The sequence below is a fragment of the Brassica napus genome, chromosome A5 (assembly GCF_020379485.1).
Source record: "Brassica napus cultivar Da-Ae chromosome A5, Da-Ae, whole genome shotgun sequence".
In the NCBI taxonomy this organism is placed as follows: Eukaryota; Viridiplantae; Streptophyta; class Magnoliopsida; order Brassicales; family Brassicaceae; genus Brassica; species Brassica napus.
This window is the reverse complement of record NC_063438.1, coordinates 8935723-8951651: the sequence shown is the minus strand read 5'-3', so window position 1 is coordinate 8951651 and position 15929 is coordinate 8935723. Positions and strand designations below refer to the sequence as shown.

At 35.9% G+C, this 15929-nt stretch overlaps 2 protein-coding genes across 2 annotated transcripts; one reads left to right on the top strand and one right to left on the bottom strand.

The window, feature by feature from the left end:
* Window positions 1–2661: 2661 nt before the first annotated feature.
* On the bottom strand, window positions 2662–5288 carry LOC111215878 (zinc finger BED domain-containing protein RICESLEEPER 2). The gene is made up of 3 exons (XM_048778971.1): window positions 3237–5288; window positions 2831–3158; window positions 2662–2750 (listed from the first exon to the last, which is right to left on the bottom strand). The coding sequence occupies exons 1-3, from the start codon at window positions 5286–5288 to the stop codon at window positions 2662–2664; spliced, it is 2469 nt and encodes an 822-aa protein (XP_048634928.1).
* A 2280-nt stretch (window positions 5289–7568) lies between these two features.
* LOC125609482 (probable LRR receptor-like serine/threonine-protein kinase At1g51860) lies at window positions 7569–14272 on the top strand. Its single transcript, XM_048780954.1, has 13 exons — window positions 7569–7665; window positions 7755–8298; window positions 11038–11516; window positions 11614–11758; window positions 11851–11922; window positions 12005–12076; window positions 12171–12254; window positions 12360–12514; window positions 12589–12836; window positions 12939–13065; window positions 13140–13205; window positions 13327–13516; window positions 13608–14272. Exons 1-13 carry the CDS (start codon window positions 7584–7586, stop codon window positions 14014–14016), a joined length of 2673 nt encoding a protein of 890 aa, XP_048636911.1. The 5' UTR covers window positions 7569–7583; the 3' UTR covers window positions 14017–14272.
* Window positions 14273–15929: the final 1657 nt, after the last annotated feature.

Below are 15929 nucleotides of genomic sequence, written 5' to 3'. Positions count from 1 at the left end.
ACTATAGTTGGACATCTCTTTATATATTAGACACTCCTTGTCTAATTCTCTAATGTAGGTCTTAGTTTGTTATCTCACATTCTCCTCCTCAAACTAAGGATCACACATCTCGTGTCCCACAACTGACTTCCAAGATCTTTTGATTTGAACTCTACCACACACTTCTCAATCCTAACTTGATGGGTCCCTTTCCTACTCGAAGGGTATTTTTGGTCTTCTTGCAGATTTTTCGTCAACCGCGCTGATACCAATTGTTGGAATTTATTAAGCCTATGTCAAACTCTATATTGTTCGATTAGTACGATATTGTCCACTTTGGGCCTTAGAGACTGGCTCACATGGATTTACTTTTGGGCTTCTTTCCAAAAGGCCTCGTACTACTAGAGTTGGACATCTCTTTATATATTAGACACTCCTTGTCTAATTCTCCAATGTGGGACTTAGTTTGTTATCTCACAGAACATATTCAAAGAATGTTGAAGTTTGGTGTGTTGTTGTTATGTTACACATGGACGATAGTGTGTAACACATGTATGTGTAATGAAGAACTAAAGCATGGTGATGTGGAGAGTTTTCATTGGATGATCTTGTTTGGATGATTCATAAACTAGAAGATACTCAGAACACAAATTAGAAGATTTGGTGATGCTGATTTGTAGGAAAAGAGATATTTCACAATTGGAAAGAATTGGTGGCAATATATTGGAAAACTTAGACTTAACATTAGGTTAAGCTTTCAACATTGTATTCTCACAGAATCATAACACATGGGTTTTCGGGGTTCAGGAAGTGAGTGATTTGTAAACGTGATCAACAGGGGTTGGTTCACGCAAAGGGTAGATTAAGAATTGGTCCATGACAAACCGCGTGTGGTGTTTTGTAATTCGGATTAGACAAGTCTTTGTAAAAGATTGTTTAAGTGATTCTTAATAAAGAGACATTTGGTCTTGAATCCTTTGTGTTCTTATTGGTTTCATATGCTGTAGACTTTTCAGAATCTTGTTAACATTATAATGACGAGTCAATTGGTTAAATTATTCAAGAATAATCATAAGAAAATGTGTAAGCTTAGCCCTACGATCTTTAACATCTAAGCTAATCACATAATAGAACTTTAAAGAGGATTATCAGAACACCTCGATTCATCCGGAAATCTTCATGAACGGTTTCGATTATGGAAGATGAGTTCTTGATCTCTAAGTTAGAAGCTAAGACTTCTCTCCCCTTGCCTACAAACCTTTCATTATGTGTTTCTTTCGATTTTCTGTGTTTTTAGGATGGAGCAAAGACATTATTTATAGGTGGAAAGAGGGATCAAACTTCCTCATCAAGTTTTGATTACTTTTTCACCAAGTCTCTCTTACTTCCTTGACAAATTTATCCTTTAATCTCAACCATCCATCAAAATTGAGTAAGTGACAAATGTTTTGTTTAAAGTGACTCATTTCATAGTGAGAGACAAGTGTGATGTCTTCTAGAACGTTAGGCTCATACATTGAACTTGCTTTCTCTATGCATCTTTCACTATACTTGAGGTCTAAATTAGGGAAAAAAAAAGTTGTTATATGGCTATCTAAACTCATTTTTCGTATAGATAACAGTGATGCTGATTTTAGCAATGGTTACTTAATTTAAGTTATTTTAATGGTAATTGGTCCTAATTTCCAATTCCCTTTATGTTATTTGTCCTCTTTCCGCAGAAAAACTGAAATTTAGGTTGTGACCATTTTAGAAATAATATGAACAAATATGAAAAGATTAAAGAGGAATAAAATAATAGAAATAAGTGAGAATAATTGTTTCTTCCCAAATATAATAAACAATAATTTTGCTCCATTATTTTTTACAAAAAAAAAAAATGAGAAAGAATGTAATGGTATAAATTTATAGGAATCTTGAAGAATTGAATGTTTTTTAATATTCTCTTGTTCACTAGTCATATCTTTAGAAATATATAGTGCATATATACTTTTCCAACAAAAACAAAGAAAAGTAGGATTTTAAAACGATATTTTTTTCTCATTTTAAAAGTTTTTGTGGTTTTATTTTGTTAGACGAAAAAACTCTATGCAACTGGAATAGTGATGTCAAACGGGTTGTTCCGTCCCGTCCCGGCCCGGACCGCTGCGGGTTTTTTCTTTTGCGGGTTAAGGCGGGTCAGGCCCGCGCGGGATGCGGTCTCCAAAAGGTCGGCCCAAGCCCGCCCCGCCGAAATGCACAAGCCTTTTCAGGTCGTCCCGCGGGCTGCGAACCTTCAGGTGCACCAATCGACTTCTAAGCGCTGTGTGCTGCTCCATAACACGTATTGACGCTGCATGCTGCTCCAGGAGACGAGGACGCTTCATGTACGTGTTAAAGCTGTACAATTTAGGCTTTTATGCTACATATCTAACTTCATATTGTTCTTGTAGTCAATTTCAATTCATATCAGTTCTTGAAGTCATGTACACACAAACAAGCTCGACTTATTGGAACTAGGATGGTCTGTATATTAAGAATGCAATTTCAGTTCATCTTATAGTGCATGTAGAAGATGAGATGTTTAGTCTTAACAAATTTTAAATAAAGAAAAACACCAGATAGCAGTCAAAACAAAACCAAGCAAGTAAAACAAGATGTAGCAGATTGTAAAAAATAAAAACACCAAATCAAAATAACAATTCAAGCTTCCTCATCTTCATCTTCCCCATTGACAATGGACTGAAATGATGGTACTTTCTCTTCTTCACCATCACCATTGATTTCTTCATCTGTAAATATCAGAAATTGCATTTACTTAGGACTAAGGGATAATGATACTCTACAAGAAATAATAATGTGAATTAATTACCATGTGCATAAGATTTGTATCCCTTGATCCAATTTCTAGTGCATATCAAAGCTTGCACATTTTTTGGGAGAAGACGGCTCCTGTATTTGTTAAGAACTCTAGATCCAATGCTAAAAGAGGACTCTGAAACCACTGTTGTGATTGGAATACTTAGCAGGTCACATGCCATTGCAGGCAAATCCCCATACCAATGGGCATTATCCTTCCACCAATCGAGGATGTCCAAGCTCTGAAAATTAGTAATGTCCAGAGGTGGTTCATCAAGATAAGCTTCTAGAGGTGTTTTTCCAGTCGCAACCCCACTGACTTTGCGAAATGCAAAGAAATCCTAAGAAGGTTATTTAGAAAAAAAATTAGAAATGAAAAGAGAGATGAACAAAAGGTTTAAAAATTGATAAACACTCACACCGTAGTTCTCAAACAGTCCCATTGTCCCTGCTCCAGAAGCTTTTTGCGAAACAGTCTCTCGTGGCTCTGTAGAAGGTGAGTTATTCTTGGATTTTTTGTCATACGACTCAAACAAAATACTAAGCTTCTCACGCAAGTTCTTTATCTTTGCATCACGTGTACTCATGTCAAGCTTTTCCAAACAGCATTCGACAATGGAAAGCTTAAACCTTGGATCGAAGACTGCTGCCATTGCAAAAAGACCACTGACTTCATCCCAATATTTATCGAACTTCTCTTTCATCGGTGGCACCATGTATCTCACAATCTCATCTTCGCTTCCCTCATTGATCCGAAGCCAATTATGGATCTGGAAAACCTGATAGAAATACAAGTTTGAAGTAGGATAGTTCAAACCAGACATCAACGTTGTGATGACAGCAAACGGACCCAAAAAAGTGCAGATATTATCAGCTCTTGTCCATTCCTCAGCAGTGGGAGCCATTTTATAACCCTTCTTATCAAATGTCTCCAACTTGCCAAAGGCTCGACGGTACCTGATAGCTCTTTCAAGCATAAAGAAAGTGGAGTTCCATCTTGTCGGAACATCCAGGAGTAGACCCCCAGTTTCTACTACACCCGCAGCCTCAACGAATTTCTGGAACAAGTTTTCACGTGTTTCCGATGACAGTACATACTTAACACTCTCTCTTACTTTGTGCAAAGAGTCTCCAATTACCTTCAACCCATCTTGTACAATGAGGTTAAGAATGTGCGCTGCACATCTCACATGGAAAAACTCTCCTCCACACAGCAAAGCATCATCCAAATTCAGCTGTGACTTCACAATATCTTGCATCGAGTCATTACTGGTGGCATTGTGTAACGTCACCGAGAACACCTTCTTATGAACTCCCCACTCTTTTAGTGAATCAAGGAGCTGAATAGCAACATTCATACCAGTATGTGGTGGTGGTAGAGCACAAAACGTCAGGATCTTGCTATTCAACTTCCAATTCCGATCAATGTAATGTGCTGTCACACACATATATCCTTCCCGTTTCACTGATGTCCACAAGTCCGAGGTGAAGGAGACTCGTCCAGGAAGACTAGCCAATTCTCTCTTCAGCGTGTCTCTCTCACTTTCATATAAGCGATACACATCAGCTCTCGCTGTGTTTCGACATATGGTTTGGACATCAGCATTCAAATACTTCCATGTGTCTCTCACCTTTTCATACTCCACGTAGGAGTACGGTAGATCATGCTGGACTATTGTCTTAGCTACCAGTTGCCTGAACACAGCATGATCATACTTGCGAGACACAACTCTTCCATCGACATTGAGTTGCTGCTGCCTTCCTCCATTCCTTGGATACATTTTACATCTCATACGATGCCTTCTCAACCCACTGGTTCCATGCGAGTGGGACTGCCATGCATACTCCCTCTTGCAATGATTGCAAGCAGCTTTCTGCTTTCCATTGGGTTTCTGGACCACCGTAAAATCTTTCCACACATCTGATCGTTGCCTCTCTTCCCTTTCCTCTTCACCGAGCTCAAGCTCATCAAGCCCTTCTTCATCCAGTTCATCCTCAAGCTCCGGTATCTCCTCTTCCATCTTCTTCTTCTTCTTCTTCTGAGACTGACTACCGGAGCCCTTAGACACGCCCTTGGTTCTTCTCCCTCCACGGATAACCGACTTCACAGGAACATACTTCTTCTGACTACACGCCTGCTTGGATGAGCCACTACCAATTTCTAGTGTGGACTGGACCATGGGTTTCTGCGTAGCAGTTCCAAAAGTGGTTGGTCTCTGAGACTTTGTTGTTTGAGATGTTGGAGTGATCTCAACATCAGAGTCCTCTTCCGAATCAACCAAACTGATGAGCTTTCTTTTGCTGCTTTGCTTCTCTCTTGCGATAACTTCTTCATCACCGGGTTGACTACCGATCTCAGCAGCTGCACCAAGTCTAGCCATGAGTTGTTGAGTCTCAAAATCCAACGTAGCCGGTGGCGTGTAGTTAGTATCGTACGTCATCTGATGGTCTGATTCGCCTCTTGATCCCATATCGTCTCTCAGCTCTCACGGTTTTTTTTTCCGATAATTCTAACTAAGTTACGGCTTCGTGACCTAAGGTCCTAAAGATACGTGGGTTAATGGTCTTAGGGTTTTTTTATTTTTTTTTAAAACCACAAATATTGCAATTAAATTTTATACTTAGAGTATGAAACTTTAAAATTGCTTGAGGACAAGCAGCATAAACATTCCTATCAATTCTTCCTATTTCTAAGCAAGACAACGAGTTCTCCAATCAACTTAGTGAGTTCTAACTTCAAATCTACATCAGGTTCTTTTCGCAATATCCTTTTGCTAAGTGACTAACCTGAGGTCCTGAAGATGGTTTCGCGGAATGAAAGGCTGGTCCATGACACTTCTTCATGCAATATCCTCCTTGTTCACCAACACTCCAACAGCTCGACAAAGAAAACAATCAAAACCAAAAGAGAGATCAGAGACAACTAAACATCAGAGACATGATTACATACAAAACGAAGTGACAGAACACGAGTCTTGTCTTAACTTTGCAGTGAATCTTGTGGCGTAACTTATGAACAATCACCCTTCAGTCCTTAGAGTGATTCTTCATTAGCTACGCCGCCAAAATACACTGAACTAGTCGAGAAAAGTAATCGAAACAAGTAACTAAGCTACCAGAGACACATAGAGTGTCTTGTCTTAACTTCGCAGCGGATTCAGCAGCGTAGCCAATGAACAATCACCCTTCATTTCTTTGAATGATTTTTCATTAGCTACGCAGCTAAAATCCGCTGAACTAGTCAAGGCAAGTAATCTCATCAAGTCAACAACAAATACCTAAACATACATGTAATAAAATTTCAGACTTCATTGACAACACTACTTATCAGTTAACAACAAGGAAGAAGGGAAGCGAATCATACCCTCAGAGGTCGCTTTGTAACTCGAACGGTCGCTTTCTAACTCCAACTCGAACCAGTAGTTAATCGAAGCAACCAACCAAAAATAAAAAACATTTCAGAGACTTGATGTTGATGTAAGATTAAGATTTAAGAACATGAGTACAAACTAAAGACTTACCATGCTTTTAGTTCTCACTTCTCAGTAGTATTGGTTTTCTTAAACAAGCAAGACAGCGGCTGGTTATAACAGGAAAGCAGGTGTGTGCTCAACACATACATTAAGTCAACACCATAACCAGCTATATCGTGTTGAGCCTACACCAGCTTTCACCGTCATAACCAGCCTCCTCCTTGTTCACCTACAAAAATAAAAGAGATATCAGAAACTGAATCACTAAACTTCAAGCGAACCAGGACAGACAATTGAAACAACATGCAACAAGCAACTATATAATTTCAAGTTGTCTTAACTTCAATGCTGATCTTGCCCTGTAGCCAACGAACAATCAGTCTTCACTCTTTTGAATGATTTTTCATTAGCTACACGGCGAAGATCCGCAGAAGTCAGAACTATATAGTTGCAAGTAACAAACCGAATTTCTATTTCAAACAAGTAACAAAGCGAATCTCTATTTCAAACAACAAAACAAAGCGAATCTCTATTTCAAACAACAACTATGAGCTTCGATCTTTTTCTTGAGGAAGGAGGAGTCTTAGAGAGTCTTACATCTATTCGGATCTTGCATGCATCTTATGGATCTCTTTCCTTAGGTAGCTAACAACCTGAACATGTTATACAAGAGTAAATCGTTAGAGGTGTAAAGCAAAGAGTTTGATGGATAAAGAACTTGAAAATATTACATGCAAAACTTAGGAGAAGAGGTAAAAAAGCTTATCTCTGTAGATGCGGTGAAGTTCAACACTCGAGATGGAGTAACTGTGGCTTCTCTGTAGCCGGATCTCCATTTTTTTCTGTCGGCGACTCGTCTTTCTCTCACTCTCTCTCTGTCTTTTGTTTTTTCAGGTTCCAGATGAAGTGAGGAGGCAAGAGGGTGCGGGACTTTAGGGTTACCCGCAGTTCTTTTGGGCTATCCCGCTTTGAGCCCAATACCGCACAGTACCAACCCGCGAGGCCCGCCGTTTTGCGGGATACCAAATACTCAGCCCAAACCCGCCCCGCCCCAAGCCTTAACGGGCCTGTCCCGCGGTCCAGGTTCTCGGTTGACATCACTAAACTGGAAGTTACACGCTTCACAGGACTAGAACCAGAAAGAACGTCGTAGGCAAGTAAGAGTAGACTTGGCACAAAGTCTACGCATTCCACTTGACCCATTTATAATTGACCAATATTAAGTTCTCTTAGTCTTCGCCAATCAACAATGAATAATAATCTCCTCTGAATCTCATCTCCTATCCAAGAAAAATGAAGTCTCTTCATTGGTTTCTGCTTCTTTTGATCATCTCTTTTACTGTTCTGGGATCAGTCGAAGCTCAATCTCAAGCAGGTTCTTGACAAAATACAATACTCTGTTTTGCTGCAAAAACTATATTTTAACAACTCCTTTGAATGTGTTTCTTTGTTTATATTGAACAGGATTCATCAGCTTGGATTGTGGGTTGGTGCCTAAGACCACAACATATACTGAGAAGAGTACTAATATAACATACAAATCAGACACGGATTATGTCGACAGTGGATTGGTCGGGACAATCAATGATGCATACAAGACTCGGTTTCAGCAACAAACTTGGTCCTTGAGAAGCTTCCCCGAGGGTCAAAGAAACTGTTACAACCTCTTTAACCTCACAGCGAACAGCAAGTATCTGATCAAAGCAACCTTTTTGTATGGGAACTACGACAAACTGAATCAATTGCCAAGCTTTGATCTTCACATTGGTGCTAACAAATGGTTGTCTATCAACATAACAGGAGTAACAAATAGTTCGACATATGAGATATTCCATGTTGTAACACAAGATAATCTTCAAGTTTGTCTTGTTAAGACAGGACCGACCATACCATTCATTTCCTCACTGGAACTTCGTCCATTGAACAATAACAGTTATAACACCCAAAGTGGATCATTGATGTTGTACACCAGAATATACTTTCCGTCCAATCCATTATCGTTCATCAGGTAATAATAAACTAAAATCTTTTTTTTTTGATAAGTATAAAACAAAATTTCCATACGCAACATAATTTTTTATGTAAAAATTCTGATACCAACACAGCTTTTGTAAAACGTTTTTTTTTTAATATGAAATTTAACTTTTTTCAAAAAAAACATATTTTTTTTTTTATCAAGAAGAGTTGACCTGTTGGCTAAAACTCTTGGATTCCCTATTAGAAATACATATTCGAGTCCAATTAGAAATGGTTTGCTTTACAAAATAAAATTAATTTAACATGTTTGGGGTCTAAGTCCTATTGGCCTGAGCCTTACGCTTTGATTGCCAGAACAGATGTTAAAACAGTATCAATATGCTATAGAAATAATATACTATAGGTCTGACAGGTGACCATTCGGAAATCAAGAGAAACGAATAAAAAAGGAATGTACGGGAACAAAATATCAGGAATGAAAAGGAATTGTTGTTCCTTATCAAATTTAACAAGAAATAATTTTGTTCTTAAATTCTCTACAAAAAAAAGGAATGAAAAGGAATTATTACTCCTTGTGAATGGTGATTTTTTTTAGAAACGTTAGGAAATGCATTATTCCTCACCGTTCCCTAGTCACCATTCATTACCATGATTTTGCTAAACTATTTAATAGAATTATTAATAGAGCAGTATGAGTATGTTATTTAAAATTATTATAAAAATTAATATATAATATATAATATATTTATTTTTAAGAAAGAGAAAGAGAAAGATAAAGATAAATAGAAATATAAATATAAATATAAATATAAATATAAATATAAATATAAATATAAAGATAAATATAAATATAAATATAAATATAAATATAAATATAAATATAAATAGAAATAAAATAAATATAAATATAAATATAAATATAAATATAAATATAAATATAAATATAAATATAAATATAAATATAAATATAAATATAAATATAAATAAAATAGAAATAAAATATAAATATAAATATAAATATAAATATAAATATAAATATAAATATAAATATAAATATAAATATAAATATAAATATAAATATAAATATAAATATAAATATAAATATAAATATAAATATAAATTTGAAATACTATTTAAAAAAACATTTATTGTAAATTTATTTTAGAAATCAAAATTTTATTTTCTGGATATAAAGTAATTTTATGATATTATTAAATAAAATAAATGAATTAATTAATTATATATTTTTCCTTAATTTTATAAAATTATAAATGCAAATCTATACTATTAAAGCAAAATCCCTATTAGGATTCTGCCTATAGTTTTTTGAGTTATTTACCAAAGAATGCCATTCCCTTACTTGCTATCTTTTTTTAAAAAAAAAATCCAACATTAATTACAACCAATCGAAATCTAACTATTCTACAGAACAATTACATTAAAGTATTATTTAATGTACTTCGGTCTTTCTCTCGATTTTTTTCCCAAACCAATTACCTGTAAAAATTCAAACCAATTCGTTACATTCAGCCATTATTAAAAATAACATACAAACAATACAAAACAATACGGTTTCTCTAAATCACTAGAATGTAACACCAATTGAAACTCATCTAATCTACAAAACAATTTCATGCAAGCATTAATTAATATTTTTCTGTTGATTTCTTTCAAACCAATTACATTCAATAATTCAAACCCGTTACATTCAAGAATTATTTTGAAAACATACAAACTATACACCCTAAAAAAATACGGTTCATACCCTAAATAACTACAATCTGACTTTGAGCTACACAACCCCTAAACATACCTACAAACCCTAAGTTTTATCTTATTCTTATGCATAAATTAATGTTTCATTTTTAAAAAAGGGTTGTTAAATGAAACATTCAAATTATATAATATATACTATTAGGGTAAATAAATTTGTGGAGATTTTAAATTAGTGTAATATGAAAAATTAACACTATGAACTTTCACTTAAATTTATTTTTTCAATATAACTTACCGTAATATATATTATATTTTTCTAATATTTACTGCTTACTATTTTAAAAATCATTTTGATATTACTACGCTACATATCGAAAAATTATTTTGTATAAACTTATTCACCAAGCAAAATTATAAAAATAATAAAATCTTTAACAATATATATAACAACTTTAAGAAATTAAGTTGTGATTCTCCTAAAAATACAGTAACAAAATTTTGACCTTATCATTAAATTAGCCATATGCCTTATTTACTAACCAAAATCAGTGCATCATAAATACTTAAACAATTTATATATATACGATTCTCCTAAAATGCTGGTAACCAAATTAAATCAAATCATTAAAGCCAACGATATTTTTGATTCGGTGATTCGGCTAGCTACGATTTCCACATTTTTTCAAGGCGTAAATCGAAAACCCTCACAATACCTCATACTTATTATAAATATAGAACACGCTCATATCGACAAGGTCATAAACCACAGACCTCACCAAAATACCTATGGCTTCTAATATGAAATTTGCGGCGATGAAGGATTTAGCCTTGGTTAACAACTTGGGCAGTGCATATGAAGGACTTACACACATGGAAACAACAAAAGTGAAAACAAATCCCGCTCTTTGAAAGCGCGGGTCAAAATCTAGTACTCTTTTAAAAGTAGAGCATAATGGGTAATGCTAATGCTCTACCAATCAAACCTTTGTCTATCTACAAAAACAAAACTTTCTGTTGTATTAACTTTGAGTTAACAAAAAGAGTCTTTCTTCAGGTATGATGAGGACATACATGACCGAGGCTGGAATGCATTCACAGATAATGAAACCACCTCGATAAGCACCGACCTCCCAATCGATACAAGTAACGCCTACGATATGCCTCAAGCCGTGATGAAGACCGCTGCTATCCCTGTGAATGCTAGCAAGACATGGTACTTATGGTGGACTCTTGATGACATCTCTGCGCAGTCATATGTATATATGCATTTCGCCGAAATCCAAACACTCAAAGCCAGTGACATCAGAGAATTCAACATTACTTACAACGGTGGCTTACGTTGGTACAGCTACATGAGGCCTCCTAAGCTCAGCATTTCAACCATCTTCAATCCAAGCGCCGTGAGTTCCTCAGACGGGGTGTTTAATTTCACTTTCACAATGACGGGTAACTCAACTCTTCCTCCCCTTATCAACGCCCTAGAGATTTACACAGTTGTAGACGTTACACAGCTTGGGACAGATAATGATGAAGGTAAGCATGTTCTTATTAGGCCATTCTGTAAACTAAGTTGCCTATCTTTTAACCTTTTTCTGGTTTTTGAAATGAGTTTGAATTATGTGATGATTAGTTTCTGCTATGATGAGCATCAAGAAGACATATGGTTTAAGCAAGAAGTTAAGCTGGCAAGGAGATCCATGTGCTCCTAAGTTGTATCGGTGGGAAGGTGTGAATTGCAGTTATCCGGACTCCGAGCCATCGCTGATCACATCCTTGTATGTTCTATATTCTTCATCACAAGGTTCTCTAGTTTTGGCTTATAACTATTATGGATACTTTCTTTCTTTTTGTTTTTCTCAAATAATAGGAACTTGAAGGAAAGCGGATTGACCGGTACCATAACATCTGACATATCCAAGCTAGCACAGTTGAAAGAGCTGTAAGCAGAAACTTAGTATTACATATGCATGATTGTTGTGGGAGAAAGGAATAACTCTGATCTTTCTCTTTTTAATTGACAGAGATTTATCAAGTAATGATTTATCAGGAGATATTCCAGCTTTTTTTGCTGATATGAAGTTGTTGAAACTCATGTGAGCTTCTTTTTCACAACTTTCTCTTGTCCGCTACCTGCTTTTTCTGTTATGTTCTTCTGAAAGCTGCAGTGTTTTTTCTTCTCATTCAAAGAAACTTAAGCGGAAACCCGAAGCTTAATCTCACAGTTCCAGAATCCCTTCAGGAAAGGGTAAACAGCAAATCTTTAACACTAATGTAAGTTTTTCATACTTCACTTAGATCAACTCAACTTTTTCTAAAATTAGTTGGAAGTATATGTATTGCCACACTAAATTTATCATATCTTGTTAATGTTTCCAGTCTGGGCGATACCCTGAATCCCACGACTCTTGGAGGAAAAACTAAAAAGGTTCCAGTGCTTGCTATCGCAGTGCCAGTAGCTGGGGTGTTCGCTCTGGTAGTTATCTTGGCCATCTTTTTCATCGTTAGAAAGAAAAGACCAAGAAGCAATGCGGGTATGTTTTAATCACCAGACCAAGTTCTTGAGATTAAAGAAACATGATATCATATAATTTGTAAGCTTTTGCAGCTCCAAGGCCTCCATCAGTCACTACAAGTTTAGGTAAAAGTGAGACAAGACCATCCAATCCATCAATCATAACAAAGGACCGCAGGATCACGTATCCCGAGGTACTGAGGATGACTAATAACTTCCAGAGGGTTCTTGGCAAAGGAGGCTTTGGAACAGTGTATCATGGAAACTTGGATGATGCCCAAGTAGCTGTGAAAATGCTCTCTCATTCATCAGCTCAAGGCTATAAAGAATTCAAGGCAGAGGTATGCTAAGAAATTAATATGTCCTTATGGTTAATCCTTTTTTGTAAGTAATGATAAGTTTCTCTAATAATCATCAAAATCTAACTTTATTAATCTTATCAGGTGGAGCTTCTCTTAAGAGTTCACCATAGACATTTGGTGGGACTTGTGGGGTATTGTGATGATGGAGATAACTTGGCACTGATCTATGAATACATGGCAAACGGAGACCTGAGGGAGAATATGTCAGGTAAACGTTTTGGGTAAAGAGACTATAATTTAGTCGAAAACGCTACAGTTCAAAACATTCAAAGCCCATTACAGGAAAATGCGGAGGCAATGTACTAACCTGGGAAAACAGAATGCAAATAGCTGTAGAGGCAGCACAAGGTGAATAAAACTCTTAACTATTTCTCTCTATTTTTGTCTGATTCATGACAAGAAAATGTTGCCTATTCTGGTTATGAGGTTTGAAAGCAAAGACTGGCATAAAAATAACCATCTGTAACAGGATTGGAGTATCTGCACAATGGATGCAGGCCTCCTATGGTCCATAGAGATGTGAAAACGACCAACATTTTATTGAATGAGCGGTCTGGGGCAAAACTAGCTGACTTTGGGCTGTCAAGGTCTTTCCCAATCGACGGTGAATGTCATGTCTCAACAGTGGTTGCGGGTACACCTGGTTACCTAGACCCCGAGTGAGTTGATTGAATGAGTAATCAAGAGTCTGCCTTTCTCAAATGAATAATGAAGAATGTTTGTGAAATCTTTCTATATATACTATCTCAGGTACTACAGAACAAATTGGCTAAGCGAGAAGAGTGATGTCTACAGCTTCGGAGTAGTGCTATTAGAGATAGTTACAAACCAGCCGGTGATTGATAAAACCCGAGAAAGACCTCATATCAATGAATGGGTTGGGTTCATGCTCACCAAAGGAGACATAAGGAGCATTGTTGACCCCAAGCTGATGGGAGACTATGACACAAATGGTGCGTGGAAGATTGTAGAGCTGGCTCTAGGTTGTGTGAACCCGTCTTCAAACCAGAGACCAACAATGGCACAGGTTGTGATGGAGCTGAACGAGTGTGTCGCCTTGGAAATTGCAAGGAGACAGGGTAGCCAAGAGATGTACTCAATGGGTTCAGTTGACAATAGTCTCACTTCTGCTTCAGAGTTTAGCCCGGGAGCCAGATAACTTGAAAATATGTGCTATTCCTTTCTATGGCAAAACACTATTTTGTTTGTTTTTGGCATTTATCTTTCCTTGTGAAGTTTCCAGTTCAATGTTCTTGGAAAGAATCCAATTGTTGTTTTGTTCTTTTGTGTTGAATTAATAAGATTCTGATGAGTGTTCCTTCTGATAAACTATATTGTTAGACCATGAAGTATACAATCTTCTGTGTTATAGAAGAAACAAAATCTCTATCTTACATATCTACTATTTTTGACTAGTCCATATCTTACGTCCAAGTCACCGCTGATTAGTTCAAGATTGATTTATATATATCTAGTTAAAGGGTGTGAATGATTGTTCAGTATGGATCAATTTCTTTTAGAACTATTGTAAATATGATGGTTCATATCTTTATATATATAGATGCAATGAATCATTATCCATATAATTTGATGCAGTTTGTGGAGATTCAATAAAATTTAGCAGTATTGCTTTTTGAACATTTAGAAACATTAGTTCAAGGAACTAAAGATCAGCTAAATGTCTGGCTTAATAGAGCATATATCTGATCTTTGGAGTCTCCTTCTGATGATAAAGTTCAGATGTATGCTAAATGTTCTACTTGAAAGAGCCACGGCCACATGGCAAGAAACATTTGGCCTCGCTCTCTCACTCTCCCTGCTCAGGCCCATATCTTTATATATAAAAGAGAGTTTGCTCTCTCCTGGTGAAGCCACCTCAGCATCCAGGTCACAAATTTGTGTTCTGTGGTGTTGACACGTGTCACTTAAAAAAAAAAATCAAAACAGTTTAAAAGACTTTGGACTTCGGCTATTTTTCTTTATTTCACGATTCTGTTCAAAAGTCATATGGGCCCCTCAATATATTAAGTTAATTCAGCCCAAAACCTTAATTGAAACCTAAAAGCAAGTTGTGTTCACGCCGTCGTCTTCCTCGAACATCTTCGCTCTGAAACTGTGGTCAAGTTATTCACTAATAGAGGTTGTTCAAGTTTCATAAACTCTTCCGTCTGCAATCATGGAGATAATTACTTTCGTTACGTTTCTATGTCTATGTCAGCTTCGTTTATTACATGATAGCTTTCTGTGAATGCAAATACTAAAAGAATTCGAGCTTCTAATTTTGCTCGAATTCTTTTAGTATTAGCGTTCTGTTTGATGCAATTAATTTTGCTGCAGTTATTGTCAATTTCTTTCAATTTTTTTTTTCTATATTACATGATAGCTTTCTGTGAAAGATGCTTCTAATAACTGGAAAATGATTGGAACAGATGTAGGAACCAAACTATTCTTGAAAGAGCCATCAGCCAAAGTAATTTTGTTAGATTTCATTTCATCTGAGTCCTGAGAAATGCAAAGTTGTGACATATTTTGTCAGATTACATTTGATTATGTCTCCAAGTAGTCTATAATATATACACGACCTGAAGATGAAAATACATGGAAGACATGAAGTGCCTTCTCTATATTTCTCTAATGTGCAAGAATTTCTATATTTCTCTACCGTGCAAGAATATTTTTTCCCTACAAATAATAGGAATCCTAAATAATAATTTAGGAACTTTTTCTAATATTAGATCATTATTTTTTATTAAAACAAAATGAGCACTGGAGGACATATACATGCATATGCTAGACAATTATCATAATTTAATCCCCTAAATTTTAAACAAACAAAGTGAAAAATCTAACTAAACAAAATTTACAATACCCATAAAAGATCAGGACTATTAACACAACAAATATTAAAGACCAAGAACCAGAAAATACTATAGAAAAAAAGCAATACCAACAAAATACAAGCTAGAATGCACATTTACAATACCCATAAAAGATCAGGACTATTAACACAACGAATATTAAAGACCAAAAACCAGAAAAAAAAACTATAGAAATGTAATACCAACAAAACAT

Excerpts from the sequence above, each read along its gene's own strand:
- LOC111215878 (XM_048778971.1), bottom strand. The coding sequence starts at position 5,288 with ATGGGATCAAGAGGCGAATCAGACCATCAGATGACGTACGATACTAAC. Across the intron at positions 3,159-3,236 it reads GACTGTTTGAGAACTACGGT|GATTTCTTTGCATTTCGCAA; the intron begins GTGAGTGTTTAT and ends TAACCTTCTTAG. Across the intron at positions 2,751-2,830 it reads ATACAAATCTTATGCACATG|ATGAAGAAATCAATGGTGAT; the intron begins GTAATTAATTCA and ends TGATATTTACAG.
- LOC125609482 (XM_048780954.1), top strand. The coding sequence starts at position 7,584 with ATGAAGTCTCTTCATTGGTTTCTGCTTCTTTTGATCATCTCTTTTACT. Across the intron at positions 12,255-12,359 it reads AGCAAATCTTTAACACTAAT|TCTGGGCGATACCCTGAATC; the intron begins GTAAGTTTTTCA and ends TAATGTTTCCAG. Across the intron at positions 13,066-13,139 it reads CCTGAGGGAGAATATGTCAG|GAAAATGCGGAGGCAATGTA; the intron begins GTAAACGTTTTG and ends AGCCCATTACAG.